We start from the raw sequence: 18877 nt of genomic DNA on the forward strand, positions 1-18877 counted from the left end.
AAAATAAGTATAGCCAATGAAATCGTTTATGATGAGTGATGCATTGTTTTTTTTTTCTTAGGTAGTGTGGCAAAATAATGCCAACGCAAGAGCGTTGTTACCATTGCAGTGCAGACAGATTGGAGAGTGTAAACGTACAAACCCTTTGTTGCGTATTGTACCATTTCTTCTTGCCAGATCAAATACTAAACGGCCACAGTACTGGTTCGCGTTTTGAAACTGACAAACATTTTTAATCTTACTCAAACATTTTGACAAGCACACTCATATGAATAGAGACAGAAGTGTAAAATATCGGTTGGCCCAATGAAGTCACTTACAATGCGTAACACAATGTTTGGTTGTAAATTCAGTGCAAGTAGTGTAGCGACCAGCCGCAGAATAAAAAAAAGCAAAAAACACGTCCGATCTTGTCACTGTGCGAAAAGGTACTGAAGTCAATTCGAAGCGAAAGCGGTAAGAAAATATGTATAGCCAATGAAATCGTTTATGATGAGTGATGAATTGTTTTTTCTTAGGTAGTGTGGCAAAATAATGTCAACGCAAGAGCGTTGTTACCATAGCAGTGCAGACAGTTTGTAGTGTAAATGTACAATCCCTTTGTTGCGTATTGTACCATTTCTTCTTGCCACATGAAAATATTAAACGGCCACAGTACTGGTTCGAGTTTTGAAACTGACAAACATTTTTAATCTTACTCAGACATTTTGTCAAGCACACTCACATCAACAGAGACAGATGTGTTACAGTACCAGGTGTCAGTTTTTTGTTATTTTTTTCCCTTCAAGCTAGTGATTTTGGGGTTTGTATGAAGTAAAGAAACTAAAAGTACAGTGAACCTCAAGGATGATAACCCAAGCTGTCTATCCATTGATGTATGTATTTACATCAGAAGAAATATGATCCTAAAACAAAAAGATATAAGGCAAGCATGATTAGAACGAACACAAAGATAGCAAATTGTAGTAACAAAGGTATGTTTTCCTTCACGTCCGCGTAACTTAAAGTTTCAATCCCCTTGCAAGACAAACTTGGTACCTTTTGTAGAGCTTGAAATAAAAAACTGAACAAACTGAAACACTTTGCTATAGATACATGCATTTTCTTTTTTGCAGCAGCAGACTAAACAACATAAATAAATTAAATCTTCTAGCAAAAAAGAAATACATCATAAAAATAGAATTAAAGATTAACGATGACTAACCAACAAAACCGAATTTAACAAAGGCAATGACGTGTAGAAATGCCTCTCAGTTTGAGAAAGTATTTGGATGTCATATGCCATGTACCAACAACTTGAAAAAAAAAATGTATAAACAGAGAGAAACCTTAATTCAAAATTTAATTTTGTTCCAAATTGTTTGTGTTGTTTAGGGAATACACCTAAGCACTAATAAAGGGTGAACAGGGAAGATACACATAAAAGCTTTGATATTTCTGAAAAAAAATGAGGTGATATTCCTACAGTTCTTAACCAGCTATATATGCTGGGACGGGTCTGTTGGATATCCACAAATAAAGAAGTACAGATTCTGGTCACGTTGCAAGTGTGTGGGTGTTTTGGAAAATGGTAAAACTTGGATACACTATTTTCTCGTGACACTTATAAAGTGAAGAGTCTGTACAACTGTCAGAAGCCAAAGTCATATAACTTTTGTACGGTTTGTAAAGATTTCCACTTTAGAAAATGTGAAGTATCACAAGTTATTATCACAAACAGAAATGGAACATAGGGGCTTGATAGTTGTTGTTTAGACACCTCCGCTCAACTTCACAACTTACTTGCTCTGTCTCATATTTTGATCTTAAGGAAAGATCATCTTTTGTGCAGCAACAGTGGTAACAGCAGCAGGAGACGCCGTCACTGCTGTCGAAAAAGGGTAGTTCTTTTAAAAATGCGTTTAGTATATTTTTTAAAAATATCAGATGAAGAAACGTGTGTTAAAACAGGGTTGGTAGAATGTATTAAGCGACAAAGTAGAAGTGACTGAGAGAAGGAGACAACGTTGTCGAGTGGCGTAGTTTTCTGGAGTACGTACGTGTCCCAGCGACACAGTGCCGGCGTCTCTAGCTCTCTTGAAGACACCAACTGTCTGGGTTTTTTTCTTGCAACTTTTTTCTTTCGTGGTAGGGTTTGAATCGAAGGGTCATCAAGATGCATGAGGTGTTTAAGACGCACCGCTGTCGTTGGGCTCCTATATGCTTGGCTTTCACTTGCCCTTGTGAAATATACCAAGTCATTGTGACAACAAGAGGTAGAGAGGGTATATATGGAGAGAATGAACTTGGTTAAATCATTTCTGAATCAGCAATCGAGATGAAACGATCACACGATTTCAGTGAGAGAGAAGAAGAACGTAAGAGGCAGCGAAGTGACGTATCGCCTCACACACGAAAAGAAGTGTTCGCTCAAAACGAAGACATGAGCAAACCTGAACCAACACCTTCCACGTCTGCGACCAGACATAGAGAGCCCACTCCAAACCAAAGTCCACCAGTTAACCCTGAAAAGTACTATCACATTCGAGAGACGGAAAAGCGACCCTCTAGAAAATTTAGAACCACGACTTACACCTACACGGTGAAGTTTAAAGATTTCAAGTCCGACGTACCATTGGAGAAAGCAGAAGGGTTTATCACCGAGATGTGGGATTCTTTGCTCACCACACTAAAGCAACAATGTCAACCCAAAGAAGACGATTTCTTGACACTATCCATAGATCACGACAGCTTGAAATCCCCTGTTTGGATCGAGTTTAGCAGACCCGCAGAACTAACCCCTTCCAAAGTCATGGACAAGATTCAACACGTACAACAATCTAATGATCAGTTTGACATCACCGATGGTAAAGCCACACTGAAAATGGCCCACGTCTCTCCTCCTCAAGGGACTGGACGCAAAAAGGTCTTATTGGTGGACGACCTTCGCAACACCAAAACAAGTCTCGTCCGAATTAACAACCCTCAAGACCAGATGTGTTTAGCCCGTGCCATCGTGGTGGGACGAACCTATGCCAACAAGAACGACACGGTAGAATGGAAAAGAACCTGGAAAACTATTCAACGATCCGATCGAGCCAAACAACGAAATGAAGCAGAACTCCTGTTACAACAAGCCGGACTGTCCAAAGACACACCCTGTGGCATTCCTGAGATGCAAAAATTGCAAGATGCCCTAGCTCCACGATACACCTTGAAAGTGCACCCTCAAGAAGTGCGCGGACCTCTGTTGTTTCGAGGCCAAGACTTTAAGGACGGAAAATACATTCATGTCTATTATCACGATGAACATTTCGATACCATTACCGCCATCCCCGGATTCCTGGGATACAGATATTACTGTGAGAAATGTGACCGTGGTTATAATAATCGAGAGCAACACAAACATTGTGGATCGAAATGCCGAGGATGTTTGGCCTCTCCACCCTGTCTGAGCGAAGGGCAAAAACCATTGCATTGTCCTGCTTGTCTGCGCACGTTTTTCAGCCCTGCCTGTTACCAACAACATCTGAAGACGCAAGGTTCACATCAGAAATGTGCTTGTCAACTCCTGAGATTGTGCCCTACGTGTGGACAAGGCATACGTACCAATAGTACCAAGGCACACGTATGTTCAGGAAAAAAGAAATGTCACATTTGTCATCACATCGTGGACTTGAACCACCAATGCTACGTGCAAAAATACCAACCCCAACCAGAGAAAGAGGATGGTCACAAGAAGAAAAGCAATTTCATCTTTTTCGATTTCGAATGCATGCAAGAGACTGGCATTCACATTCCTAATTTCTGCGTGGCTCATCGAGCGTGCGAGAAGTGCATTCAAGAACCTATCTTCAGTCATTGCCCTCACTGCAGCAAGATTCCTGGAGGACGTGAAAAAATCTTTCGGGGACCGAACACGCTAGCCGATTTCGCTCGATGGGTCTTAGACCCCATCGACAAGACGTGGAGCCAAGAGGACATCGAACGTTACGGAGATTGTCATCGTCATGCCACGGTGATGGCTCACAATTTCTCCGGATACGATGGACAGTTTCTTCTCAGATACTATACGGAACATGGCACCGAACGTCCTAAAGTGACTTTGAACGGAGCCAAAATCATTTTCATGCAAGTGGGACAAGTACAGTTTAAAGATTCGATGAGCTATTTGGCCATGCCTTTGAGTCGAATGCCTAAAACGTTTGGAATGACAGAAATGGCTAAAGGGTACTTTCCACACTTTTTCAATACGGAAGCCAATCAACACGCCGTTCTACCCCATTTACCTGAGGCTCACTATTACGACCCCGACAACATGCGTACCGAACAACGAGAAGCTTTCTACGCTTGGTACCAGGCTCACGCCTCGGACCCTTTCGACTTTCAGGAAGAAATGCTAAAGTATTGTCGTTCCGACGTGGACATTTTGCGGCGTTGCTGTGGAAAATTTCGAGAACTGTTCATGGAACACGGAGGGGTCGATCCTTTGAAAGAAGCTTGCACCATTGCCAAAGCGTGTTCCTTAGTGTATCGACAACGATTCATGCCTGAAAATACCGTGGCTGTCATCAGCCCTCAAACGACCAACTTTGTCAAACGTCAATACTCGGTCAAAGCCCTACGTTGGTTACATTACTTGTGCGACAAGGAAAACAAATGGATTCAGCATGCCCGCAACGGAGGGGGTGAAAAGACCATCGGAACATATTCGGTAGATGGCTGGGACTTAGAAAACCCCAAGATCGTGTACGAGTTTAACGGTTGCTTATTTCACGGATGTCCCGTCTGTTACCCTGATCGTAGCACTAAAAATCAGTTTTTACAACGAACCATGGAAGACTTGTACCAGGACACTTGTCAGCGACGCCTAAAGTTGGAACAGGAAGGATACCAAGTGGTGGAAATGTGGGAACACGAATACGATCACCGCTTGAAAACCGATCCCGAGTTTAAACGCCTCGTGGAAAGTTACCAGTTCATGGACCCGCTGAACCCGAGGGATAGTTTGTACGGAGGAAGGACCAATGCCACCTGTTTGCTGTACCAAGCCGACGAAGAGAAAGGAGAAGAAATCAAATACTTGGACGTGTGTTCGCTGTATCCCTACGTGTGCAAATATTGTCGCTTTCCTGTAGGGCACCCGCAATTGTTAACGGAACACATCGACCTGAAAAACATTCGACAATACGAAGGCTTGATCAAGTGTAAAGTTTTGCCTCCCACGAACCTATACCATCCCGTCTTACCTCACCATTGTCAAGACAAACTGATGTTTCCATTGTGCCGTACTTGTGCCGAAACGTGCAACCAAGACCAACCTTGTCAGCACACCCAGGAAGAACGTGCCTTGACGGGAACCTGGGTCAGCGTAGAATTGTTCAAAGCTCTGGACATGGGATACGAACTGTTAGAAGTGTACGAAATTTGCCACTTTCCCAAGACACAACAATACCACAAGGGTGATCCCAGTCAGAAAGGCATTTTCGCTGACTACGTGGATGCCTTTTTGAAACTGAAACAAGAAGCCAGCGGCTATCCTTCCTGGTGTCACACTCCCGAAGACCAAATACAATTCAAAGAGAAATACTATGAACAAGAAGGCATCTCTTTAGACCACATCGAGAAAAACGAAGGCAGGCGATCGTTTGCCAAAGTGATGTTAAATTGGTTGTGGGGTAAAATGGCACAACGACCGTGTTTACCCAAGACGGAATATTTGACAGAACCTTCCCGCTACTTCCAGATGATTCACGACAAAACCAAATACATGAAACACGTGGACGTCGTTCGAGAGGATTTGATTTTGGTCAATTACGAAGAAGATCTGGACTTTGTACAAGACGACCCTTTTGGAAATGTCATCATTGCGGCTTACGTGACAGCTCATGCTCGCTTAAAATTGTACGAAGCTTTAGAACTGTTAGGGGAACGCGTCCTGTACTTTGACACGGACAGTTGCATCTACATCGATCGACCGGGTCAGCAACACCCTAACATCGAAGAAAACCGTTTAGGAGCCTGGACAGACGAACATCCCGACGACAAGATTCTAAGTTTCGCGAGTGGAGGTCCTAAAAATTACGGCTACCAATACCGGGACAAACAAGGAGAAGTGCACACGGAGTGCAAAGTGAAAGGACTGACTCTGAATTATCGTACCAGTCGAGTGGTCAACTTTGGGGTATTGAAAGAAGCCTTGCAATCGGGAGAGGATGGAAACTTTAAAGTGACCACTCACCAACCGAACAAGATTGTACGTTTACCCACTCACCACATCGTCAGTCGACCCCTGGAAAAAATCTATCAAATCGTGTACCAGAAGCGAGTGAGACTTCCCAATCACTTTACGTTGCCGTACGGTCACATCGATATTGGTCAGCATATAAAAAGGGACAACGTCCAAGACCAATAGTTCATTGTCACTACCAAGACCAATCGACAAAAATGAATCCTTTCAAACAGCAAGTATAGAGCGTAAGACTCAAGTCCAACGAGAAACTCGGGTGTGATTCTATGCCTCACGATCACATCACCAATGCAATACCACATCTTAGTTGTTATGTACTAATGCCATGACAAACTACGTGCAACCAGTGAAACTTCCAGACCACAAAACTTTACCTTATGGACATGCTGATATCACCCAGTATAAAAAGGGACGACTTCCAAGAACGACACTTCATTGCGAGGACAAGCGACGAGAAAGATGAATAACTCTACGCAGAAGAAAAAAGAGAAGGAACAAACATCATTGACCTCTTTCACCACCATACCGTCACAGCAAAGTGCGTTCAAGAAGGAAAAGGATTCAATAGACCTAAAGGAGTATTTTAGCATCCAAATGACCCAGACAGCGACCTCGAGAAAATTTAGAACGACAACTTACACCTACACGATGAAATTTAAAGACTTCGCGTCTGACGTTCCAGCCGAGGAAGTATCAGGTTTCATTACGGATCTACTTGACTCACTGTTAGAGAAATTCAAATGTCATTGCCAAGTCAAAGATGAAGGTCGTTTGAGCCTATCTATGTATCACGACAGTTTGAACTCGCCTGTATGTCTCGGATTTAGCACACCTGCAGAAATAACTTCTTCCAAACTTTTGAGGGCTATTGAAGACGTGCGGTCGGTGAGAAAAAAATTTGACATCACCGATGGAAAAGTGACTATTCATATGGCATATGTTGCACCTCCATGGGAAGAAGACGATCACTGCTCTTGATCTGCTTACCGATAAGTGTACCTAGCACGATGGACGTAACAGCAGATTTACGACTGACAGGGAATACGAGATCGGAAACATCTATGCTGGGACACAAGTGGTAGCTGACCAGATATTAAACAACGTGTGTAACGGATAGAGAGACAAACACGAACTTTCTCTTATTTGATTGTTTGTTACTTGTTTTGTTTTGACTTTTTCTTATAAACGAACATTTAATGTAAATTCGTTGCATATGAAGTGATTTTAGAAAGGAGTGAACGTTAATTTTAAACATTAGTTTACTAGAGTCAATAACTAAACAACTCGTAAATATGTTTCTTTTATGTTCAAATGTTTATGTATTTAATGGATAGTGCTTAGACCAAAGCACAGGCCAGAGAGCCCATGTATATATGTACTTGAATAAATGTTTTGAACCCATACAACAGACTTTTCTTTATCGAGTCTCTATTCTATCTGTGAGTCTTTCTTTAGAATATTTCTGTCCTTTTTTCTGTGTGTTTCAATGTGTATTTGTTTGTTTCTGTATGTCTATGTTTGTCCCTATCAACCCTTTGTCCCTACAAATACATTTCACCCTATAAAAGGTTTTGACCCTATAAACCTATGACGTTACCAATGTTTAATTCCCACTGATCCCCAGGTGACATTCCCATATTCAATTTCCATGTTCAATTCCCCTTGTCACTAGAGTGACCCAGGGTTTTTCTCCATGTTAAATTTCCCTTGTCGCTAGAGTGGCCCAAGGGGTTTTGTAATGCTAATTCCCATTGTCGCTAGGGTGGCCCCATATACTACTGTCGTTGTTGTTGTTGTTTGTTGTTTTTAGGGTTTAACGCCATTTTTCAGCACACGATAGACTATATATGGCGGCCAGTATTAATGGTGGAGGAAGAACCTGGGAAACCCCGGAGAAAACCACCGACCCACAAGAAGCTACTGGCAAGCTTTCTCACATACCCACATTTGCCGAATCCGAGACTCGAACCTACGCAGACAGAGGTGACTTTTTCGAGTCTCTATTCTATCTGTGAGTCTTTCTTTAGAACTTTTCTGTTCTCTTTTCTATGTGTTTGGATGTGCATTTGTTTGTTTCTGTATGTCTGTGTTTGTCCCTATCAACCCTTTGTCCCTACAAATACATTTCACCCTATAAAAAGCATTGAGCCTATAAACCCATGACGTCACCAATGTTCAATTCCCATTGACCCCCAGGTGACATTCCCATGTTAAATTCCCACTGACGCCAAAGTGCAAAACCCATATTTTAACGTTAAAGTCCCATTGACGCTAAAGTACCGGTCCTGTATTTCACATGTTCAGTTTCCCATGTTAAATTCTCCTTCACGCCAAAGAGCCGGGACCATGTTTTCAATGGTAAGTCCCATTGACGCTAAAGTGCCCCACTTAACTACTCCCTTTGCAGCAGTTACATTCTTGTGCACAGGAGGACTGAAACTATTTTAATACCAAAATGACTGCGGAAAACAAAAATGTTTATGAAATGGTAATTTCGGCAATGTTATCTGAATTAGTGCTCTTTAAATCTACGTATCTCTGCAAAGGGTTTATATTCATTATCATCGTCGTCGTCGTCATCATCATTGTCATCATCAAACCGATTAGTATAGAACACTATGAGCTCACTCCATCTCATCATAATTATCATCTGTCGTTCTAAGAGTGGAACCTAAGTAAAAGCTCTAATTAATGCGTATTGCTTAGTGCTCATATATAACGCATTCACGGTTTTCATGCACACAAATCGCATTTTTATATTGGTTTTAGATCTGATCTATTTATTACGTTCAGAATTAGATCAGCACCCACTACACATGTCTATATGTATGCATATGATTGTGTTTTGGCTCTCGTTCATCCATGGAAAGGAAACTAAACGAATGATAATGCTTTTTTTGTTTTTTTACTATCAATGGATAATGCATATGAAAACAATTTATCAAATCGTAGGCAACGTGATTTATGGTTCAATGACAACATCGGTGCTAAGAGATATTAAAACCACCCTCTGAGATCAATACATGCAAGATTATTTATCATCAAAATGGCAATATTTTAAAATTTATAATCCGATTGTAAGAATATTAAATCAAATTTATAACCAAAAACGTTTATCTACCTGTCTTGAAATTCAGGATGTCCAATAAATTATTGTCTAAAGTGCTCGATATGATAGACTTCCATATGAAGATAGAAATGCAGTGACGTACTAAGGGTAAATGGCGCCCGAGATAAGTGGTGTAAATGGCGCCCAAAGCGACGATGATTGCCCAAAAGCCCAGAATACGAGGCCCTTTGGGCCGAAGCGGGGGGAGGGTTATGCGAGGGAGTACATGCCCCCTCCTACCAGCTAGGTGGGTTGGGGAGAGCTGTGAGCTCCCCCAGCGGAATCCTGGCCGCAATTGTATCGGTTGTTTTGGCGCCCCAAGACACCTGGCGCCAGGTTACCCCACCCTCCAAGTTAATACGCTATTGAGAAAATGTACCAAAGATTAGAAAATTTATCTGGGAGACGAAATGCCTTTCGCACCTTTTTAAAATTCAAATATGGCTACCATCATATAGTAGATGACAAAAAATTCATGTTTTTATAAGCTTTAAGTGTTCTGATTAGGATAGATTAAAAAATTTACAGGCCAAGAAGATAACTGTTGAATGGAAAGCTAATTTAGCTCATGTTGCCTAAGTGGCTACAGCGTCCACCTCGGATGCGGATGGTCGAGGGTTCGAACCTAGGCCGTGTCATACCAAAGACATTTTTATATATTAAAAAAATCGTATTAACAGGTGCCTCGATAGGTGCTCGGCATTAAGAGGTTACTGTTGGTACTAGTCGGCCAGTTGTCGGGATAATGCGACTGAATGAGACATGATGCCACACGTCTTGCTTGATGCCCCAGTGCTAGAGATCACTATGAACTGCCACACTGCAAACATTGTAGCCATATGACTGAAAAATTGTTAAAGCTACGCTAAAAATCAAAATCACACACATAGATTCTCTCAGAGCATGCAAGCAGCCACTGACATTAATGCAGAAGAAAATGTGTACTTGCAAATTGCCTCGTACAATTTGCATCTATGAAGAATACAATATACATGGACAGAATTATGAAGTAGCATCTGCAAGCAGCCATTTACAATAATTTATCAAGGAAAAATAGAAAATACATGCATAGAATTACGGCGGTATTATCCCTCCATACAAAACAAGGTCATGGTGGGCTATTTGTAGATATTACGTAATTACACATTGCGATATATTCTCCGAATCACTTGGCCATATACGTGACAAATATGTATATCTCAGTAAGTCGGATTTTCGTGCAAAAGCATATCTATACTGACGTTATTCACATTAGGTGCGTATCGCATGTGGAAACAGTAGGCCTATTTCAAGGTGCGGCGGGGCCTTTTGAGTCACCGCATGTGAAGGACAAGTCTTATATGTTGTTTATTATTCAATCGTCTGCGTATTTCAGTCCATTGTGTGTGCTAACGATGCGAACTGTACAGCAGGAATATTGACTATTCGCATAATGCGAGGCTTACATGAAGTAAAAGGAGATACAGCGGATACCTTGGCTTTTCGTTAAGATTGGAGTCGGTTCATAGTAAACTAACCGAGAATGGCCTCGGATTTAGTCAGAACTATTCGTGATGATATGGACCTTAAATTGGCGTAAGTACGACAGAAAAGGCATATTCTTAACTGATTTACGATGTATTGATAAATCTCTGTGTGTGTGTGTTTATTGGTTTAGAGTTACCTCAGTCTGATTAAAAAACACTAGGCACAACATCGTTTTACAGTGACAGGTACTCAAGATTCTATTAAGGAGTGATCTATGCATATTTGTAAATGACAAGACGTGCCATGTCAACTATCTACATAAATACTTAGAGGGGAGCGAGTTGTCTCGTCATTTATATTAAATGACCGTGATATATTTCTGTAACTCAGGGTATATATCTTTTACCATAGTCCGAGTTTCATCTGATCCTTGTCACCCCATTTTTGATATTTGGACATTTAATGATTTATGTTGGGTTGTAGGGTCAGAGTCCATTTTTAGTCGAAAAGTTGGAATTCGCCGACCATTTGGTGTCGACATGGGGTAGCCGCTTACTAGCCGGCCCAGCAAACTTGAACGACCTTTCATCGAGATATACCTGCATGAAATCGATAGGAATATGATTTAGTTTCTCAGAAATTGCGATCATAGCATTCGTTATGTATTTAATCCGCTGACAGACGAGACGAAAGTGCTAGTTTCAGTAATGAGTTTTCCAAAGCCAGCTCCATAAAAGGACGGAAATTCCTTTAATAAAAAAATGGTCTCCATTTTTTTAGTTAGATATAGGATATATTCTCCAAAAATTCCTTTACTAACATTTTACTTATCATTATCAACCAGTTCTGGCTCATACAGTAGAACCTGACTTCAAAGACCACCCCTTATGACAAAAAATAATGGTCTTTCAAGAGAGGTAAACCATGAGAGGTAATAATTGCTATCTAATCAGTAGTTATGTGCAGGGAGAACATGGTCTCTCAAGACAGGTGGTCTTTCATAGCAGTGGTCTCTAGAGACAGGTTTTACTGTATATACTTTATCATTGGTTCACAATATTCCATATAATTTGTACCATGAGTCTTGTATTAACAACCAGTGGAGAAAAATATAAAATCTACCATGTACTTGGCAGGACTTGTGTGTTAATTATGCCTCGAAGGAAAGGTAACAATAATTAGATAACTTGTGTGTTAATTATGCCTCGAAGGAAAGGTAACAGTAATTAGATATTATAGTCCTGACATTTCCTATGGATGGCTTTTATCCCTTGATTTGTGTAAACAAAAGGTTTTCGTTAACATTCTGATTTTATTTGCATATTTGCAGATACAAAAGCTAATGTTGTTACTACTGTGAAGATAAACCATTGATTGTACTACGCATACAAATAATGTGCCTATTCATTTTTTTGAAAATTTGCTTTGTATATTTTTATTCAGTGTTTTGTTGAATTTGACATGCACACATGCACACACACACTATTTGCAAAGCAAATGATTCATTTTACAGGGAATATTCATAATATGACCCATTTTTTTAATTGTAGACACAGCCTCAAAATTATAAATATTACTAAACTGAATGTTCCAAAATTAGTATAATATTGAACTATTTTCTCAAGTTAACAGAAAAATTAGAATTTTAATAAAGAGCAATATATGATTATCTAAGTGAGAGATATAGAGGACGGATTAGACAAAATTGTATTCATCCTTGTCCTCATTATTTACACAAAGTTCACATTTCCTTTCATGCTGGGGTCCCAAGTGGGCAAGTGGTCTAAAGCGCTCACCATTACGGATCACTGCCATCTCACCTCTGTCTGCATGAGTTTGAGTCTCGGATTCTGCCAATGTGGTTATGTGAGAAAGCTTGCCAGTAGCTCCTCGTGGTTCAGTGGTTCTTTCCGGGGGTTTCCCGGGTTCTTCCTCCACCATTTATACTGGCCGCCATGTATAGCCTATCTTGAGCTGAAAAATGGCATTAAACCATACAACAACAAAAAAAATCCTTTCATGCTGTTGAGTCTCGATATTTAATTGATGTGATGAAACCCTCATGAACATACAGCCTTTTCTGTGGCTGACATTAGCAATTATTCTAAGATTGGAAGTGGTTTTGAAGATATCTTCCGTATGTTTATACATGTATGAAATATGTCATTTAGTCATTGGCTATAAAGCAATGAAAAGATATCAGGACTGAATTAGGGTAATACGAGACTGAACTAGGGTAATACAACACTGAATTAGGGTAACTAATACCAGACTGAGTTAGGGTAATACCAGATTGAACTAGGGTATTACAAGACTGATCTAGGGTAATACCAGACATCTATTGTATCTTTTTCACATTAGAAATATAGTTGTTATAATTCTCTTTTGCAATCAGTAAGCATTAATTATTATAGTATTTGACGAATTCAATTTTCTATATTTAGCAATTTGAACCAGTACTTAATGATGCGCAGATATCTATTTACATAAAGCAGATATCAGCCAAACTCTCCATACACAAACATATTGTTGTTACAAAGTTTTTAGAATCTAGTAACCACTTGCAATATTTTTTGTGTACCCGTTTCATATTATCTGCTTTCAGAAATCCCCAAATTTGACAGCAATATGACAAAATCAGAGATTTAAAGAATCAAATAAATAATACATTATATTCACTGGACATTATAGATTATTAGTGTTACTCAAAAGTCCGTTCATTGCTTTAATGCTTTTGTCAGCAGTAGTCTCTATAGCACGTCGAAACAAGCCTCAGTAGGTAAAAATGGGTCTTAAATAATTAAAAGTATCCATAATATCTACAAGTACATTTCTGTGCTTAAGTAAAACGTCTAGTCATCTTACTCTTTTTTTAAAAAATCATAACATTGTTTACAGATATATTTAGTCTTATTCACTATGCGTGTAATGTATCAAAGGATGCTTGTAGATCATCTGTTGTTTCCAAAATATGGCTGTACTGTCAGCAAACGGTAAAACATGTAAAGAAATTTCTTTTAAAATGATACCCGCCTCTGTATTTGATTGTAATACAGTTGCCATATCATCAAGAGTATGAGTAAACAGAAATGGATCGTCGAGGCTTTCTTGTAAGTTAATAGTCAAAATAATCGGAGTGCGTTTTATGTTTTACACATGACTGCACTGTAAACAGATTTTATTATTGCATTTTTGTCAAAATTAATAAAGGTACAAAAACTGTTTTCTTTTCTTCGAATAACTTTCAAATGAAAAAATAAAATATATAAATGGTATATACATAACTATTTTCTAACTATAATTAGGGACCTTTTCTTACGGGGAACAGTATACTAAGAAGTAAGTGTCACTGTAGTTCATGGAGTAAAACATTTAAAGCATTATATGGTTATGTGTGTGTTTGTGTGAATTGTAAAGACATTTGTACACATGCACTGTAAGAAAATAAACGTTCATTTCATCATTAGGTTTTTTCCATCCTACTTATAATCAAAACTGACCTCATTCACTTATTTGTATTTTTCATGTCTTATTACATTTGCTTCCATCCATCCATCCATTCATCCATACAGTTTCCACAGTACTATATGTAATCAATAATTGTATGATATCCTTTTGGGAAGTAGGACAACCAAAGCTGCTAACCTAAGTGCCATATAATGTTGTCACCACTCCCGTGGCCTAAGTGGTTAGAGCATCTGCCTTGGATGCAGGAGGTTGCAGATTTGAACCCCAGCAGAGTCATACCAGAGTTTGATAAAAAGGGTACTGGCAGCTGCCTTGCATGGTGCCCAGCATTAAGTGGCTACCATTGGGACTGGTCAGCCTGGTGTCAGGCCAATAGGCCAGTGTGATTTGGGAGGGGGTGTATGCTTGTCTGCAGCATGATACCCGTGTGCTAGGCATCACTATAAATTGTTAAGCTACATTAAAAATCCCAAAACAGAACATACACCCATACAGTGTAATCAAACTACATATAATAATAATAATAATAATAAATTGAATTATTGTCAAAAAGGAAGGTATGAAATAATATAAAGTCAAATCAACTTTTATATTGAAGGTATAGCAGCAGTCATTATTAGATAAGAGCGGACATGCCATATTTCCCAAATGCTGAAATATTCAACATCAAAATGACGATCTCGTGAAAGGTCAAGTGGAAGAGCCTATTTTTAGCTTTAGCTATTTTAAGCTTTTGGCTTTCACTAGTATTCAGATTTTTATTTCCTTTTTTATGCATCTAAGTATAACACAGAAACAAATACATTATGTATCAAAGTATAACACAGAAACAAATACATTATGTATCCAAGTATAACACAGAAACAAATACATTATGTATCCAAGCATAACACAGAAACAAATACATTATGTATCCAAGTATAACACAGAAACAAATACATTATGTATCCAAGTATAACACAGAAACAAATACATTATGTATCCAAGTATAACACAGAAACAAATACATTATGTATCCAAGCATAACACAGAAACAAATACATTATGTATCAAAGTATAACACAGAAACAAATACATTATGTATCCAAGTATAACACGGAAACAAATACATTATGTATCAAAGTATAACACGGAAACAAATACATACATTATGTATCCAAGTATAACACAGAAACAAATACATTATGTATCCAAGCATAACACGGAAACAAATACATTATGTATCAAAGTATAACACAGAAACAAATACATTATGTATCCAAGCATAACACAGAAACAAATACATTATGTATCAAAGTATAACACAGAAACAAATACATTATGTATCCAAGCATAACACAGAAACAAATACATTATGTATCAAAGTATAACACAGAAACAAATACATTATGTATCCAAGCATAACACAGAAACAAATACATTATGTATCAAAGCATAACACAGAAACAAATACATTATGTATCCAAGCATAACACAGAAACAAATACATTATGTATCAAAGTATAACACAGAAACAAATACATTATGTATCCAAGTATAACACAGAAACAAATACATTATGTATCCAAGCATAACACAGAAACAAATACATTATGTATCAAAGTATAACACAGAAACAAATACATGATGTATCCAAGTATAACACAGAAACAAATGCATTATGTATTCAAGCATAACACAGAAACAAATACATTATGTATCAAAGTATAACAGAAACAAATACATTATGTATCCAAGTATAACACAGAAACAAATACATTATGTATCCAAGCATAACACAGAAACAAATACATTATGTATCGAAGTATAACTCAGAAACAAATACATTATGTATCCAAGTATAACACAGAAACAAATACATTATGTATTCAAGCATAACACAGAAACAAATACATTATGGATCAAAGTATAACACAGAAACAAATACATTATGTATCCAAGTATAACACAAACAAATACATTATGTATCCAAGTATAACACAGAAACCAGTACATTATCAATGTTGCACCTGTTGATATTATAATCCATTTCACGCATCAACATCTAAAAGGCTGAATAATCTCTTTGCACATCCATTAAGGCAGACACATTCACTTGATGGTAGATTCATTCACTTAAGAGTAGATTATTTGACTACTTGCAGATCACTACTGTTTTGTGATCTGATACCTGATTTTGTTTTTCTTTATCAGATCAAATGGCACACAGGACCAGCACTGTGATATGGGAATTGTTCCTACAATATACTTAATCTTCAATTTTTCAGCAGCGGTAAGCATTTGTAATATTTTCACGCACGTTTTGTGGTGATTGTGTGATAATTTTGTGCATGTTTTGCAGTTGTTTCACAATATTTTCATGTATTTTTAGTTAACTTTTAAAAGACGATGTTTCATTCGCTCTGATTGCAAATAAGAGATGATCAGCTTAACAAACATTGCGCTTGGACATCCCTTAAAAAAAGTCCCCATGTCATTATTTCATGCTTCAGCGACTTTTTCAGATTTTGATTTAACAGTTCATTTATTGTATGCAGTTTATGTTCTAATCATGAAACTTGAAAATCGGACACATATTGGCTACTACACCATTAAAACCAAAGGTGAAGGTGACCTACATTTTATGATTTACTAACATGGGGAAGTAATTGTGTTTATGATCATATTGTGCAACCTCGCCTAATCAGAAGGCCTTTTTTTGTCAACGATTTTGGAGGTAGGAACAAAGTGTTTTTTTCTGATGGTAAACTTTCCTTAATGATGGCAGTGTTATATAATTTGATCTATCACCCTCAGTAGGTTAACTGTACTGTACATGTGAATAAGTCTAGCAATTAGATGAGTGGAAGAAATAACACACAACTTTTATTTGGTGTTTTTTATTTAGTTTATGTTGGAACTGAGGCTTCTTATATGATACAGTGTCAGAGAAAGATCTGTACTAATCTTGACTGTTGCTGCCATACAATCTGTATTCACTTATACTTCTTTTGAATTAATTTCAAAGCATTTTTCTTATAATTGTGTTTAAATGTTTAGTTAACATCTTCCATTCTTTTCTGGTTGAGTGGCTTATTAAAGAAAATGTTAAATTTGTTCACGATGGGTTTTTTTTGTTGTTGCTTTCTTTGTTTTGGCATACCAAGTATCAACATCATTTTTATTTATTTTACTGGAAAAATTCAGTATGCTTAACTACTAATATAACCTGTAACAATGTACTTATTGGTCTTTGGCATAAATATTGACAAAATACCATGCCTAGAAACAGTGCTAGCTCCTGCTGAGCAGCAGAGAGAGTGAACAGCCAATTTTGGAACAAGTTTTTTTGGAAAAGACAAAGAGGGTGAACATATCATTTTTTCTAGCAAGCTCCAATCAAAGATAAAACCCTCTGCAAGGAAAAAAGACCTCCAATAACACCAAACCAAAGCCTCTAACTGATCAAGATTTTCTCTAATTGGGTCATTTTATTCTGTTATTTTCTTTGGTAAATTTGAAATGTATTTAACAGTAAGATTGGGGCCCCGAGTGGCCGAGTGGTCTAAAGCGCTCTTCGTTACGGATCACTGCCATCTCACCTCTGTCTGCGGCGGTTCGAGTCTAAGATTCAGCCAATGTGGGCATGTGAGAAAGCTTGCCAGTAGCTTCTCGTGGGTCGGTGGTTCTTTCCGGGGTTTTCCGGGTTCTTCCTCCACCATTAATACTGGCCGCCATGAATAGCCCATCGTGCTGAAAAATGGCGTTAAACCCCACAACAACAACAACAACAGTAAGATTATTAAAATATCTTTAGGATCAAGAAAAAATGGACCAAGACATTTTATGGGGCTTGAATCAACCAGGTCAACTAATTTAGTTGAGCTGACAAAAAAGATAATTGAGCCATCAAAAAAGATAATTGATTCAGCCAAAAAAAATAATTAATGATCTTTAGTCAGAGCATATAATCTGAAAAAATGTGTTGCAGTACACAAAATTTTTAAGGAAAAAGTAGAAAATGTTATACGTGAAGAAGCTGAAAAGGAAGAAAAGATTCTATAACAGGGTTACAAGGATTATGAACGCATTAAAACTTGTGCAACAACAAGATGAGTGAAAAAATTTAAATTTGATTTAATAATTTAGACAAAAATATTTTATATAATAGTAAAATAAGATCGTCAAATATAAGTCAGTGAAAAATATAGCTGTCAGACTCAATATTGTACGGACAATTCTTTAATTCGGCAAAGTGGGTATGTGAGAAAGCTTGCCAGTAGCTTCTTGTGGGTCGGTGGTTCTTTCCATGGTGTTTTCCCGGGTTCTTCTGCCACCATTAATACTGGCCGCCATGTATAGCCTATCGTGTGCTGAAAAATGGCGTTAAACCCTACAACAACAACAACTACAACAACAAAAAGTTTCAGCAACTTGTTGTTGTAGGGTTTAACCCATTTTTCAGCACATGATAGGCCATACATGGCAGCCAGTATTAATGGTGGAGGGAAAACCCCGGAAAGAACCACCAACCCATGAGAAGCTACTGGCGAGTTTTCTCACATATCCACATTAGCCGAATCCGAGACTTGAACCCACGCAGACAGAGGTGAGATGGCAGTGAT

General features: G+C 38.3%; 1 protein-coding gene across 1 annotated transcript in view; it reads left to right on the top strand.

Annotated features, from left to right (window-relative positions):
• Nucleotides 1-10557: 10557 nt before the first annotated feature.
• Nucleotides 10558-18877, top strand: part of LOC149780755 (stimulated by retinoic acid gene 6 protein-like) — a 40377-nt gene continuing 32057 nt past the window's right edge. Inside the window, exons 1-2 of the mRNA XM_089936227.1 lie at nucleotides 10558-10913; nucleotides 16467-16545. Of these exons, the coding sequence (XP_089792353.1) occupies nucleotides 10861-10913; nucleotides 16467-16545 (132 nt within the window). The 5' untranslated portion in view covers nucleotides 10558-10860. The remainder of the gene's footprint in view (nucleotides 10914-16466; nucleotides 16546-18877) is intronic.

Source organism: Sinohyriopsis cumingii, chromosome 16 (genome assembly GCF_028554795.1).
Source record: "Sinohyriopsis cumingii isolate HCF-2022 chromosome 16, ASM2855479v2, whole genome shotgun sequence".
Lineage (NCBI taxonomy): Eukaryota > Metazoa > Mollusca > Bivalvia > Unionida > Unionidae > Sinohyriopsis > Sinohyriopsis cumingii.